We start from the raw sequence: 16531 nt of genomic DNA on the forward strand, positions 1-16531 counted from the left end.
GAACTGGGTGCCGCTAAGAGATCCAGCTCTCACGCTCAGCTGGACAGGTAGCATTCCTCACACTAGCATATGCCTCCGGCGGTGCAGTGCCAAATGGTCTGACCGGGAAAAGCTGCGGTCACAGTCCGCACACTTGAATGGCTTCACTCCCGTGTGTTTGCGGTAATGCCTCGTCAGTTCATCCGAACGAGCAAACTTCCAGGTGCAGCCTTCCCAAGTACACTTGTAGGGTTTCTCTCCTGGAAGAAACAAAGGGATACACGCTTTGGTACTCCATCACTTTTCCGTAAAAATCAAGCCAGCACGACGGATTGGGATATTAGTTTTCAATGGGATTTTCCATTTGGAAATCCTGTTGGGAAACCTGGCCATCTCACCAGCAGGTTTGGGGTGGGACAGATGGGGGTTTCGATCTCCTCTCTCCTGCTGTGACATCTGGCAAGTCAGGTAACACTTGCATCCTCAATTACAGGTAAGTCACTTTGCAGTGAAAATATCAAAGCATAGACTGTTTGCTACTGGATGTAACTGCCAGTGGGAGACCACACTGGGGTATCAGAACTCTGCCTAGGTTGATCTGGCTTAAGTCTAAATGAAGAATTGCAAAAGGTAATTAGTTATGTTTTGTTTCGATATTCTTCCAAAATGTATATCACTTAGATGGTTTAAGGCTATTTTAGGATACATTATCCATTTATCGGTTCCTGAGAAGATATACAAAATTTCATTAAAATGTAAAGCACTCCACCACCTTCAGAAATTAGGTATTAGGTTCATATAGTTCATAAACATCTACTTTTTTTGCCCATCTACTGGGAAAGAATCCTAGATATCTTAATAGTGTGAAGTTTAAATACCTTTTTCAGTGACAGGAATTAGGGCGAGCCCCGAGGAATCATCAGGTTGGTTCTAGTGTTGAAACTCACAGTAAAAAACAGTCTGAAGTAGTATGTAATTTGACCAGGTCCCTCAGTCAACTTGTAAGGACAGTAAAATATGCAAAGGCATTGCTGGGAAAAGATACACTATCCATTGTCCGATGCGCTCCCAGGGGGAGCTGGACAATAGTTGACCCAGGTGTGCTTTTTCCTGGCTCTCATTCAGAATGGAAGCCCTGTCCCCATGCAACCCCACAAAAACTGATCTCTCCTCTGTCCCTCCCATCCAGAAGTCAACAACATGCTGCTTGGCCACACATAGCCTCTGGAGAAATGGCCTGAGATAAGGAAGAGGGTCATTTGTTGATCCCTGTATACAGAGCTGCAAAGTGAGTAATGCTGACCCCACTTTACAGATGAGAAAACCAAGGCTAGTAAAAAGATGTGTTTGGCTCCAAATCCAGCACTTTTAACTAGGCTACCGTGGAGTGGGTAATTCTTTCCCAATCTAAAATTTGTCACAGAAAAAGTTAGTTCTACTCTCTTAGATACTTCCAAATTATTCACTTCCTATTGCTATTAAGCCACCTATGACAATATATCATAAAGATTTTGTTGAGATGCTTTTCTCCTCTACCAGTTTCTGAATATGTGGAGGTCAAGGACCATGTCTCTACTATTTTAGTATCCTCAGAGCCTAGAGCTGGTGCCAAGGCAAGTGATTGAATGAATAAAACCACAACACACACACACACACGCACACACACACACACACACACACACGCACACATGCACACAAACTACTAAGCCCTGTAAATGAGATGAACGAGTAATGCCTACATGGGAAAACTACACCAAACTGAACCCAAGATTTTCATTCTATTGTTAAATAAATGATATCTATATGACTCCTTTCAGGAGCAAACAGCCTTTTCAGAAGCCAGTGACTAGTACAGATCAGTTAAACCCAGAAATGTTGATGCACTAATTGTGGCCCACAGAAAGCTCCAGATAACTCCGACAGGGCTCCAGCCTACTGACTAGATTAACCCCAAACCTCAGCTCCTGACTCATTCTGGATGCCCTGTGGAGACAAAAATCTGCAGGTGTCTACTGATCAGAATTTAACAGAATTAAAAAATAAATAAAAATCAGCAAGACTGCTAACTTAAAAAGACTTGGTGACAGGGGCTACTATATAGTATATGAATAGCAACTGTTAACATGCCTTTTTTTTTTTTTTTAACATATCATCCCTATATGTTTTTTGAATTTACATCACGAGTATGGGTTCTAATAAACTCAGCTTGATATAAACCATGTCTTTAAAAACACATCTGCCTTTGGGGCAATGAGCTCAGCCCACTGACTTTGTCATCAACAGGCATCTCCTAGCTGTCTCTTGTGTTACTATGCAACCAGCTACAGAGAGTGTTAAGTCCTAAGAAGCAAAGAATTAAGGGTTTTTCCTAACTGGGTAAAAGTATTTCTCATTTGTGTGGTAAGAGGATGTGTATGTTTACCCGGGTGAGGAAGTGTCATATGAGTATGACTGGGATTAGACAAGCTTGCTACACCCTCACCTGGCCATTCCAGGTCAAGTGAGAGGAAGGGGCTCCATATCAGGGCCGGGCCTAGAAAGCAGCGAGGGCCAGGGGGGCGGACAAGAGTTTCCAGTCCCATCTCAAGAAGGATCTTAGAGGCTGGCAGGGCCCACTGTAGAGACAGTTTGTTGTCTCAGGTGCTCTCTGGATCTTCTTGTACAACCAGTCTTGACACTTAATATTCTGATTTCTTCCTCAAAATTATAACAGTCTACTTCTACTTTTGTTCTGGCTGTTTAACAATTTTCCCCATGAACATTTACTGGAGGGGGTGGTCAACTGTGGCCCCCCCCAGGGCAAAACCAGTCTCTGGCCTGTTTCTCTGTTCAACGTGCGAGCTAAGAATGGTGTTTAAATTTTTAAATGGTTGGAAAAAATCAAAAGAGTACCATTTAGTTGCACTTGAAAATTACATGAAATTCAAATTTAGCATCCATAAATTAATTTTTATTGGAACACAGCCCAACGTTAATTTGTTTACATATTGTTGATGGCTACTTTCCAGTGATGCAGAATTGAGTGTTGCAACAGAGAATGTATAGCTTGCAACGCCTGAAGTATTTACTATCTGAGACAATAGAAAGTTTGCTGACCCTCGATATAAGGACAAGGCACCTCTGCTCTTTGTAGGCTCCCTGATTATGTTAAGTTATTGAATGACACACATGTTAGTTTAGGATGAGTGGATGAGAAAATATTTCGGCTATAGAATAATCACTTATTCTCGACTTAGGACCTCAATTAAGATTCTAACAGTCTTCTCAGTAATAAACACAATATTTCTTGTCAAATACTTTGAATTGAGAGTCCTGGGCAACAGGAAGTGAGTGATTATCTGAAAAGGCTCACCCAATTCAAACAGAATTTAAAAAATATCTTTGGGATCTCCTCTGCTCATTAAAAAATGAAGGTCTTCCTTATGAGGGCAAGGGTCAGGATGGAGTAAGATATGTCACCTAGTAACCAAAAGGGCAATAACCCTACACAGATGGAGCTCCCTCTGCCCCAGTCACTTTCAATACAGTTATGCACAATGGCCACTGTAGACGATGACAAGTTACTATATTCTGCCTTGTCTGGGAAGGAGGACACACAAGGAGAAGGATCAGAAAGTAGGAGCTTAGATGTTTGGCAGTGTTACTAAGATGGATATTTTAAAGGGGAGAGCAGGGAAAGAAGCAACTGATGTCAAGGATTTCTGTGAGCCCACAAACGTGGAGCAGGGAAGCAGTGCTGAATCTGAAAAGTATTCTATGAGGTGGAATCAACTGCAATAAGTGATCATGAAAGACAAGGGTGGGCAAATGGGTAAAGGCAGTCACGAGGTGTGCACTTTCAGTTATAAAATAAGTCCTGGGATGTAATGTACAGCATGGTGACATGCACTTTCAGTTATAAAATAAGTCCTGGAATGTAATGTACAGCATAGTGACTATAGTATAGTAACACTGTATTGCATATTTGTCAGTTGCTAAGAGATAATAACACTGTATTGCATATTTGTCAGTTGCTAAGAGAGTAGATCTTAAAAGTCCTCATCACAAGAAAAAAATCTGTATCTATGCATGTTGATGGATGTTAACTACACTTATAGTGATCATTTCACAACATATACAAATACTGAATCATTATGTTGTGCATCTGAAACTAATATAATGTTATATGTCAATCGTATTTTAACTAAAAAAAGACGAGAATAGGCATCAAAAATACAAGAGGTAGATACTTTTCTACTCATGAATAAAAGAAAGGAAAATGACATAAAGCTTATAAGTTATTAGGGGCTAAGTGATTAATGAAGGCACATAATAAAGAATGCAAACCTTCACTGGGGATGGGAGGAGAGAGAAAGTATATCAGAAAATAGTAAACTTAATTTTCTGAGTGATAAATGAGTTTTCCCTGGAAATTTTCTCACAGAAATGCGTACTTTCTTTTTTAATATTCAAAAAAATCTCATGCATAATATTTCTCGCTCTCGTTGCCTCATTAACAAAACTGTGACGTTTGGGTATTCTATCTTCAGGCTTTAAAAGAAAGAAAGGAAAAAAAACAAAACAAAACAAGATCTTCAAGTTTATCTTCAAAACTAGAGGCTGAGCTATGGGAGTGGAGGAAAAGGAGATGACTACTCTGACCCGGCAGAGAGCTGGCTTCTGTCCCTCGCTCAAGAGAGACCTAGGTTTCGATTATACCCACCGAGTGCCTAGCATTTCATTAAACAAAACAAAACAATAAATGCTCTCTTTGAACTAGTCAAATTTTAGAAATGAATACAAGAACATTTTAGTGGCTATTGCACTGTATTTAAATGGAACATTATATTTTATGCTTGTGCTTTAAAGCACTTTAAAGGGTATAATCTTATAAACAAATTAAGATAACAGTAACTAACTTCATAATGTGAATAAAAACTAATTAAAATGATAAATAAGTTTGTAAGCTATATTGAAGTGTGCTTAAATGAGCCCTGAAGGATATAATAAAGGACAGACAGACTTCTACTTCCATCCTACCTTCTTTCTTCTAAAATCTTGCTAGAAAATAGAAAACTAAATCTAATGCTAAAAAGTTAGTGGTAAGGACAGAATGGTAGATACATTTTCCATGAAAATTTTCTGTGGAAAGAGCTGGCTTGGACAATAAGTCAGGCGTCTCCCAGTGTCCTGGCTTCTACTGCTCACAGCTGCTCTGCATGAGGCTGAATGACAGCAACAGTAAACATGATTTCTAGTAATTTCTTCAGGAATAGTGAACTGTCTTTAAACTCATTTGAATTAGGATTCTGCAAATGGGTTATTCAACACTGTTTTCTCTAGAAATAAGCTAAAAATAAAAACAGCATGCCCACCTTCTTCACTCCTTTGTCTAACCCACAAGTACACTTAGAGTCCCTAGTGGCAAAATCGTTGAAAATTTATTTAACATTTTTCAAAATAACCAGAAGTTTTGACTCCACCATCAGATCGTCTTTGATTTTTGCTTATTAATCCTATGAAAATAAAATGATAGAAAATGGCATGGTATATGTCTTCACCAACAAGTCTCAGTGATTTTTTAAGTTGAGATATTAAGTTGCTACTTTATAAGAAAAATCAAGAACGCAAGCTGAGTAATTGGTAGTTTGACACCCAAGGGGTGGCTTAGTAACTTCTAGGTCTTCAATTCTGAAGTGAAGGTCTCTATGTCCCGTGATGAATCCATAAACTGATTCCACCTTTTGTATTTAACAAAAAGAATCTAACCATTTTTCAGCACAACTTCTGTCTTCCTCCAATTCTTTAAAAAAACTGGACTGAACTATGAAAACCCCCGAAAAAGGAAAATGTCAGCCAAACTAATAGCAAGAGCATCTATTTTCAAAAGTGAAACAGCCCTGTTAAGATAAAAAGAGAATATAACAAAAAAAGAGGATTTGTTAATTTTCGTTCTAATACTCTTTTTAATTCCACATTTAGGGTTCATGTTAAACATAACTTTATATGTATATTAGCCATTTTGTGCATGTACATTCACAGGCATTATTTAAACAGAACTCTAAATTCAGCCTCCTGGGAAAATGAAAACTAACATCAAGGTTTTTTTTTTTTTTCCTTGAAACAGTCAACACACTTATTATGAGAACTGCTGTCTCTTTCAATTTTAGTTAAAAGAAAAGGATTAAGAGTCACTAAATGCATTTTCATGACATTTACCCAGCAGAAGGCATAATAAAGTCTAAAGAAAACACCAGGTATTGAATGGATTCCCAAAACCCATGAAACAAAAATAACTTTTTCAGGTACCTCCCATTTCACCATCTGAAATGCTGAAAGGTAAATGTGTACCAAGACAAAAGACAGGTGCCCTTTCATATTAAAATGACGTGTGAGCAATACACGTAAGAGGAATGTGCAGTTTGAAAAAGCTTGGGTCAAACAAAACACCCATGTTCTCGTGTCAGCTTCTCTATTATTTTCGCAAGCAACTGAAAAGGAACACCTTTTGCAACAGGAAACATAGGCATTTTCTTTGGTTCAGAAGTGCATTTCTGAAATTATTCCGTTTAACTTTTATAAAGTTACGGGGCCCCAGACACTGACAAATGAGCCTCATTACACTCAAGGCTCAACATATTTGCTGTGACAATCTGTTTCACTTGAGGAATGGTATTTGCATATGAGGGAGAAAAAACCAGAATCAAGATTCCTATCTTGTCTTCTGGTTTCTGTTACATTAGTTCATAAAAGTTCACAGGATTTAAATCTAGAAGGAAATTAGGTACTTTTAAAATGAAGAAACAGAGACCTAGAGCTGAGATTACAAAGCCCCTGACTTGTCCAGGGGGAGCACCAGGCTGTCTTCTCTCTTGGTGGGGTTAAGGTGGCATTAAAGAACACAGACTTTGAAATCAGGCAGAGTGCATGGTCAAATTCAGGCTCGATTCAATCTCAGGCTAGGGAGTTAAGTTTTCTGAAACACAGTTTTTCCACCTGTAAAATGGAAACACTATTCTTACAGCACTGCTGTGAAACAGAAATACACAGGGCGTGAGCCTGGCAGATGACTGGTGCTCAGTAAAGGATATTTGATTTTATAGTAGTGGAATTCAAAATTTTTCTGCTTTTGCTAAGAAATATTAATAATATAAAGTTAAAAATGAATCCTGTTACAAATTGCTATTTTTAAGGAACAAATTAAGGTTTTCAGGTAACTGGATGCCTATCCTAATCTTGATTTTTCTAACATTTTAAGTATAAAACTACTTTTTAGGCCAAACAGACCCATCTGTTCTATAATTTGTTTGACCCATTTGGTCTTGTCAATTCAATCAAACAGGTAATCAATATGTTAGTCTCTGCCCCAGTGAATTGTCTGGACTGAATGAATCGACTACCTTTTTCATTATGTGTAAATAAGACCTTCCCGATGCAATTCTATAATGGATCTCTTTGATAAAAATAATATTTCTTAAAGTAGATAGCACTTTCCACATACCACACTTTGCTCTAAGAGCTTTATGGATTTGAACTCATTTGACAACTTCCAGATAAGTAGCTGCAATGCCAACCCCACTTCACCCAGAGTTAGTATGTGTTAGAGGTGGGACTTGAAGCCTGAGAGTCTAACAACAAAGTTCTCAATCTTAACCATGACCCTATAATGCCTCTGTACACTATAAATCACTGCTTTAATAAATCAGGATATTCTGTTGGTCAGAAGTGGACAAGCAGAGTGAGAATGTGAATTAATAATTACAGGACAGAAAATGAGTTAACACAGAGGCTTAGCCTTTCTTATGTAGAAATCAAATATAAATAAACAAAAAATATTCTATAATAAAAATGTACTTTATTGAAAGCAAAAAGCTCAAGGTCTAAGGATAATATCTTATTTGGCTGTTCTGAGTTCATTTCCATGTAGTGACAATATTTATTTTCCTATGTTTTTGGTTACTTTTCCTCGGTTGCTTTTGCAGAGACCTCTTCTTTTACCTGTTGCATAAATGTTACCAAGATTTTGACGTTGAGTTCTTCTCACCTGCATAGGTTTTCCTTGGTTCCCATGGCGTCCACCACAACTTGTAAGGAAAAGATCCCAAAGTATCTACACCTCAGTCTGTCTCCTAAGCACCACAGAAATGTAGAAGACATTTCCAACTAGCAGTCTGAAAGCAACCTCAACACGACAAAAACTACTCAGAATCTACCATCTAAACAAGCCATGATCTTCCTTCTGTTTTTCTGTCTGTGGGGAGGCGGGGGAGGAGGTAACCCCATATACTGAGGTATCAAGTCATGAATCTCTACACCTGGAGAGATTTCTTGGACTCTTTCCTATCTGTTATTCTCTACCTGCCTCAACCTGACTTGTATATCTGCCAGTTCTTCTTTCCAAATACCTGTTCAGCTCTCTTCTGCAGTTTATCCCCACTGTGGTGGTCAGCCTTTCTTCAGGTTCTCACCACCTTTCACCATATCAACTTCTAATGGTTGTTTTCCTGTCTGATTTGCTCTACCCTCTCCAATGTGCTGTCTGCACTGCACTGCAGAAAAATTTTCTGCAAGACAATCTGATCATGTCACTCTTTGGCGCCCTGAGCACACCTGTGTTCAAACTCTCGTCACACCCCACAGTGATTGGTGGTTTTCCTGTCTCCCTGCCCAACTCAAGGAGGTCAGTACTGAGGATGGCTTTGAGCTTCGTTTGTCACCGTATCCCCAGGGCCTACCACAGCGCTCCCAGTGCTGATAAATGCTTATTGATTAAATGAACAAAACTACTTTAATTCAAATACTTCGTATTTTTTAAAAACACATATACAAAAGTCAACATAAGAGTAATCTATTTTGTGAAACAGCCTATCACTTGCATTCTATCTATTCTATTTTATTTTATTCTAATGAATAAGAATATATATTTTTAGAAAGGGAAATAAATTTGGAAGATTTTATTTAAAACTAGTACCAAAGGTTTAGTTTGCAAACAAATATCTCCTTTTAAACCTTTAAAATTAGTAACAATATGTGATTGATATATTTACTTTGTAATTTTTTTCTTAGTTACCAAAATTTTTATAGAATTATCTTAAGCATTATAAATAAACATTATTTTTATATATTCTTTAATGGTGACTATATTTGCTATAAAAATTCAGCTCCTCGTTATCTTTAATAATCCCATTAAAACTACGAATTTTATGTAAGTGGTAATTTTGCCATTCAGGATAAAATGACCAATGATCATAATCTAGTTATTCTTTGGCAAAATATAAGAAAGTATGAGGGCTGGGGACATTATTACCCCACCCTTCCTTACAACACAGTTTTGATGGCTGTATGAATAAAATAAAGCCAAAAGCAAAGGCAGGAAAATGGGGAGCAGGGTCATAAGATCCCATGGCATTTTTATTGTCATTAATGACTTATGTGCTAACATAAACAGAATTAGGAATTGGTAGGCTGTTTTAGAAGCCTTTACTTTTCTAAACGTATGAAAAAGATGAATTTATTTTTTTAAATAAGTAAGGTAACACTTTAGAAACTAAACTGAATCAAATATGTATAACACTGCTACCTACATTCAGGTAATTGTTAAATCTTAGGTTCAGCATGTTTCTACATAGTTACCTCTCCATGACAGGTTAAAATAACTCCCTTTCCATAAGCAAAAACAAGTGCAATACTTTCACAGCACTTTGTTACCAATTCAGATGTTTGGGTTTCCTTTTTTAGAGACAGCACTTCAGTGCTTGTTTGCATGGACAGATGATGGTCACCGTGTCCCGGCTCAGAATGAACTTCTCCGTCAGTGATGCTGCAGCAACTTGTACGGAGCTCGCTCAGGGCTTTCCTAGCACACCCTGCATGGTGGATATTTGAGGATGCGGCCGCCTCCCCGACCAGATTTCCTGGCTATCTTCATCACTGCACCCATTACTATTCAGACAGCTGCGTGCTGAGCAAGGATTCGAGATCTGCCTGTTTAATTTAATTAACACTACTGGTCCTTGTCTTCTCACCGGCTTTCAAACAAAGTACAATTGTAATATGCTGGGAAGAAAGACCAGTACGCATTAAGGAGAAGCCTTAAAAACAGACCATTTAAAGTTGCTTGCTGTGTTATTACTTCAAAGTACCTTTGGTAGGTACTGCTGGCTGGACATGCAGAGGAATGTGGCTCCAGTGGGGAGGAGACCGGCGGGTTATTAGCAAACTTGTCTGAGAGCAGCAGCGGCAGCTGTAACGATGGCAGTACAGGTTCTAGAAAAACCAAAGTTTGAATCCCAGCTCCACTGCTTGTTACTACGTGACAGTGGACAAGTGCTCTAATTTTTCAAAGGATTTACCGAGTGATTAAAACATGGAAAGCACCAGCAGAGCTGAGCACTGTGCCTGGAACCTGGCAGGTCCTAAGGAAGTATCAGCTCTCTCTCCCACCTGTGGTCTCCATGCTGTTCACAGCATTCCTTACTCTTAACCACACGCGGCAGATGCTTTCAGTCTCCCTGCCCCCTACCTCCAACCAGGTGTCAGGCCCTGTTGTTCCTCCTGCTCCAGTGTTTCCCACATACCCTCCTTGCCGACCGTTGCACTGCTGCACAAGGAAATTTCTAAGTGCTTTAAGATCATGGAGGATGGAATTCTACCTGCCTCGGGGAGGAGGGTGGTCAGAGAGCTTAACAGACAAGGTGATACTGAGGCAGTTTCAAAAAATATAGAGTTTACTAACTAAAACAAGAAGAAAGGGGGCACGTAGGTAGATGTTTTTGGAAGGGGAAGAATGTGCTCCATACAGTTGGTCACATCTGGAGAATCGTTCAGTCGTATTATGGCTGAGGATTAGGGGGATATTGGGAGAGGGTCAGCAAATGAGGTCAACAGATGAACAGGAGTCAGATGAGAAGGGATTTGCACCCCCAGCTTAGGAAGGTGTCCCCAAATTCCCTGGCCATAACAGACATCTCCCATTGTATTCTTTTGCCATTTTGCTTGTTCCTTTATTGTAGGGCTTGCACACTTGGCCTTTGCTCTGACTATTCAGGAGAGTTTTATCTAGCATATTTATGGACAAGTTCATTGAAGATGGAGGCTACACCTTTTTCAAGAAAAAATCTATCACACCTTGGACATGGAAAATTCTCAATAAATACTTATCTTGTTTAATTTGTTTATGAATGGGTCTTTTAAAATGGGAGACTGTTTTACTAAGTATTTTAAATATATTCTTTAAAAGATTATTGATACTATCATTTTATTAAAATAATAAAAGTAAAAAAGGGGCTTAGTAAACTGAGCTGGATCTCAGTGTTGTCTGGAGCGAGGCAAGCCCAGGTGATCCAGGAGCCATGCAGGGCGGGTTGCTGACTCCAACTTTTTCTGAATTATGTAAATTTTAAATTAGTAGAGTCTGAAGTAAAGAAATTATATAATTATAGCTGATTGTGATGCCTATACTAAACTACCCAAACTTTTTTGCCTGGAACCTACTGCTCACAAGAACATTTATCTATATCAATGTCCATACGTATGCAATTTCAATTGAATAATTATTCAGTCCCTACACTGTATTTACTGGTAACATAAAAATGATGTCCTCTGTGGTAATTACGCAACAACATCCTTATGTTCATGTTCAAAGTTAAAAAAGAAACAGAAAATCTGAGATTCGCAGAGTTAAGTAGCTTGTCTAAGTTCACTGATGAGTTAGGACCAAAGATAGATTTGAACTTTTCGTCACCTGACTGCACATTTCTATGAGTTTTCTACTTCTCAACAGTTATCAGTGTGGCTCATATTTGTAAGCTGTTTGGCCAGGACTTACAAACAACTTATTCGGAGAAAATTTCTACCTGAAAAATATCAGCTTGCTATTAAGTGAGTAATTATCTTGGCATCACTGAGCCCTATTATTTATTTAACAACAAATCTAGACAGAGGGTCTGACATGGAGCTTTATATGGAATGAGTTATTTAATTAATGAAGATAAATGTGAAAGTATGAACAGCACCCCACTACCAAAGGTAAGATCTAGCAAGTGCTAGACTTGTGAACAAAAGGCCACCAAGATGCACAGCTGTCACAAAGCCTATGCTTTTCTTTGTAGGAATATCATCAAAACATTTCAGAATCTCATCCAGTAAAAATAAATCGTTAAATTAGAAGCAAGAAATATAGAAATAGCAGTGAAAAGTGATGAGGCTAGTAAAAAAAAAAAAAGAAAAGCATGGAATTGATAAGTATTCAGGATTGATGTGTGTGTGCATGCATATGTGTATTCCAAAAGTATTATCATTACTTGATATTAATTATAACACGATATTAATTACAAAGGCTTCATTTCTCAAGAGAAGCGCCAAATAATGAGTCATTTCCTTCCTTTGTAAAAGTAGGTAGAGAAGGGCATTTTTAGAGAGTTTTAAATCAGAATTGATTCCTCCTTGATGTATAAAATTTAGGTATGGATAATTTTTGATAAAGCCAGATAGATAAGAAATGTGACTGCTTTATGTTTACTAGTTTTACAATTCTGGGTATATAATTTTCCTATTAATTAAAATTAATATTAGGTAAGACTGCCTAAATGAGCCTCATAGGTTCATCAGAGAACAGCATATCGAGTTAAAAAAATAAAACATTTCCAGATTCATTTGAAACTGAATAGTTTTATATGTTTCAATTATTTTTTAAAAAAATCTGGTTTTAAATTTTTCTCTTGCCTTTCTCTTGCTCATTATTAAGTTGTAATATTCTGCACGACACTGACAGTCATCTCACGTCATACACACCGCTAGAGGGTTCTATTTGGCTTTTTCAGAACCTTAGACTAGACCCAACGTCTGGGTGAAGTGCACCACCTAGTGGCTTTAGGAAGCAGCGATGCCCAATTGTTCACTGTACCGAATTTTGGAAAATACTATGGTGTATGTTTTTAGAAAATAATGAGAATTCTAAACGGCAATGCCAAGTTCATAAAAATATCTTCCTCTAAGGTGCATATTTAAATCACTTAATAAGCAATGAAATTCCTTAAAATGAAATGAGGTAAATTGACAGTACATAGTAGTTATGTATAGCACAGATTTAAATGACAATTAATTTAAATATACTGCATATTCATTTAAGTACACTGTACATTGCTTCATGGAGATGAATCACATACAATTTAGACCAGTGTATAGGAAAAATGTTCCCGCTGACAATCACATGTATGTGATTGTTCAGATATATTTTTTAACTCCTTTTTAACATGTCAAACGATTTACCACAGGCAGTGTTAGTAAAGGCGTTTAAAAATATTTGGCCAAATTTTTATGTTATTACATAAACTGCACATTCATGAACATATGCTTAATTATTTTTCTTTTAAGAAGGCACTCTTCAGCATTTCTTTTTTACTCTAAATTCCTTGCTAATATCTAGAAAATGTACCTCTTTCACACTTCTACAAATATGCTTAATTTACTGTATAAGTCCTAAACAGAAGATTGACCGCATACTAATAAAGCACAAAAGATCAAGTGTTAATGGTAAGATTAACGTGACTTTCTCAAAGAAAGTTTCTCATTGCTACTTGCTTAACTTCCCATAGCGTGCATAGTTCTCATAAGTCATCTGTTATAATCCCAAACTTCACATTAATTATTATTGGTCACACACAAATAACTTACTCAATATGCCTGAAGCAAAGGTAAGGCTAAGAAGATATTTATTAAAAGCAAAGCAAGCCGACCTGAATCCCTACAGAACTAGTGTTGATTTCATTTTGAACATGAAGTTATAAAATCTTGCAAATAATTATAAATCAGAAACCAGTATGGGCTCATTTTGAACCAGTGGCAGCAAATCAAACAAATTTCATTCTTTCTTTTTTAAAGATACTGTTGTTTGTCTGATAGTTTAGAAAACTCTGCACAGTGTAAGTATCTCTCTGTTAAGTAGATGCATGGATTCGGCATGTGGTTTGAAGCAGGAATTTCACAAGGACTTTTTGATGTAGCTGTGAGATTGAGAAATAGGGACTGGACGTTAGGTGGATTTTCAGTTACTGGTTAATGAATTTAGACCCATTTGGATGGATGTCTCTAGGATCACATCTCAGGGCTTTTCCCTGAACCTGTCCTACTCAAGACCTGGCAAAAAATGGAGAAGCTGAAGGACAGAGCTGCAATACTAAAAGCAAAGTGGGTACAGAGAGGTTTTAAAGTCATTTCAATTTATTAGAATGGGCCTGAATCAATAAAATAGATATAGAATTGTCATTTCCCAGACGGCGCAGCCCTCGTAATGATTCTGTCCTGCATCGCCCAGCCTGTGGCTAAACACTGTCAGGGAGAGAAAGCCCAGCACAGGCACACCTCCTCTCACTCTGCTTCGCTTCACTGCATTTCACAAACGTGGTGTTCTTTTACAAACCGAAGGCAAGACACTCCACCAGCAAAAAGATCGCAACTCATTTTACTGTGGTCGTCTGGAACTGAACCTGCAATATCTCCGAGGTATACCTGTACCCCTGAAGGAGCCATCATTTGACGGACAAGTCCAACTATAAGTACAACACTGCATGTTTAGGTTTAAAAGAAATCAGCTTGTAGGTACAGGGGATGGACAAGATCTAGTTTTCAGCAGTTCTTCATTTAGATGACTTAACAGAGAGTCAAATGCTCAAAGACTTAACATTATCTTTGCATCTATTAAGCACATCCATTAACAAGACCGCTTCCCTCAATTTGTGGTGTGGGAAACTTAAAAAGACATAGTGATGAGTTGGAATGTGTCCAGAAAAATGTGGCTGAGAGAACTGAAGGTGTCTGATTTGGAGAACTGAAGGTGCCAGTGGTTCATGATGGTGACACAGTGATACGAGGGGCACCAGGGCCAGGAAGTGATCAATGGAGTCATCTCAGTCCACCAGAAGAGACTAAGAGCCAAACACCCCTGTAAGAAACAACTCAACGCTGTAAGAGGGGAGATGTTAAGCGTACTACTTGCAACTACTAGAAAAATAAGTCCTGGCGAGCTAATGTACAGCATGGTGATCATAATCAACAATACCATACTATAAGCTTCAAAGTTGCTAAGAGACTACATCTTAATTGTTCTCATCACAAAAAAGGAATCCTAATTATGTGATGCAACAGAGGTGTGAGCTAATGCTATGATGGTAATCATTTTGTTAGTTATAAATGTATCAACACATTGTACACCTTAAACTACACGATGTTGTATGTCTATATATCTCAATAAAAAAGACAAATGATCAGTCTAGCTCTGATCCCTTTATTGAATTTTAAACCCAAGTATCTAATTATCTACCAGACGAGGACTCTACCTTCAGAAATTTCACCCAACTTGTCTTGCAGAAGAATAAGCTGTCACTGGAAATGTTTAAGGAGAGGTAAGAAAATTACTGCTGTGAGAACAGTCAACCAGAAACCACACTTGTGCACAGGATAATGACAGCTGCAACCACCAGGTGTGAGGATCCAATAAAAGATGTCTAAGTGTGCAGAAAACTGCAGAGTGGTGACTTGATCTCTGTGAGAGGTGATACCCAAGGGATTCCTCTATTTAGGAAACAAATTAGATTCTGTGATGTATAAGGTTTATTCAGACCTTCGGAGTCTATGATTTCATCTTATTAATAAGCCAAGCTAATTAATTCCACTTCGGCATTCAAAGTTTATATTGTTTTGAATTACAATACACACATCATGTCTCCGTTACTTCCACAGCATATGGTAAAACCTGTAAGATGCAATCCTCTTCTGCCATGGAGTTAAATCCTTTACTAGTACTTAATTAAACCTTTTCCTCTCTTTCACTGTTCATCACTTAGATAAATGGAATAGAGGTTTCTGTGTGAAAAGAGGCTAATGTGAATTTCAGAAAGTTAAAAAAAAATAGGAATAACTCAAAATATGTGATGATTCACAGGAGGAAGATCATTTGTTTTAAACAGAAATGCTCCCATACAAAGTCACTAATATGACTTGATCGTACTTACTATGACTTGTGTTCATTATCTAGATACAGAATGAAATATGCTTATTCGACTTTCATGTCTTTATACTCATTCTTTGCTTTATGATAAAAAAATTGATTCACAAATAGTGCCTAAGAAATAGATGAAAAGTTCTCCTGGGGAAGCTCAGAATCAATGGAGAGGGAAGAATCTGGAATTAGGTAGAAAGGGGGAAAGGATTGGGGTCAGGGAAGACAGACAGAAGAGGCAGTTTACAAACTGTGTTGATTACATTAGAAATATTAAAAATATAATGTATTAAATGAGCAAAAAGTTAAAACAGCAGATTCTATTATGCTTTTCTGACTTCAGGCAAGCCTCCTCCTGTGCCATAACTTCATCACGCACAAAAACGATGGAATCATGTAGCTGTCTACGTAAAGCAACTCTGGAAGTAGTCTGACACAATAACAGGACTAAATCAAGGCAAAGAACGCCGATTCTGGTACCTCAGCTGGGAAATGGTTTATACAGTGTGATGATTTTAAGAAATGGGAATACTATTTACACAGCCCCATGGGAATCTGTTACACTTGAAGTTTCCA

At 37.8% G+C, this 16531-nt stretch overlaps 1 protein-coding gene across 14 annotated transcripts in view; it reads right to left on the reverse strand.

The window, feature by feature from the left end:
• Positions 1 to 6: 6 nt before the first annotated feature.
• Positions 7 to 16531, reverse strand: part of KLF12 (Kruppel like factor 12) — a 371797-nt gene continuing 355272 nt past the window's right edge. For all 14 annotated transcript variants that reach the window (XM_025048178.1, XM_025048177.1, XM_025048179.1 and 11 more), the window contains one exon: positions 7 to 239. In XM_025048178.1, the coding sequence (XP_024903946.1) occupies positions 58 to 239 (182 nt within the window). In that variant the 3' untranslated portion in view covers positions 7 to 57. The remainder of the gene's footprint in view (positions 240 to 16531) is intronic.

This window comes from Pteropus alecto, unplaced genomic scaffold, assembly GCF_000325575.1.
Source record: "Pteropus alecto unplaced genomic scaffold, ASM32557v1 scaffold72, whole genome shotgun sequence".
Taxonomy (NCBI): domain Eukaryota; kingdom Metazoa; phylum Chordata; class Mammalia; order Chiroptera; family Pteropodidae; genus Pteropus; species Pteropus alecto.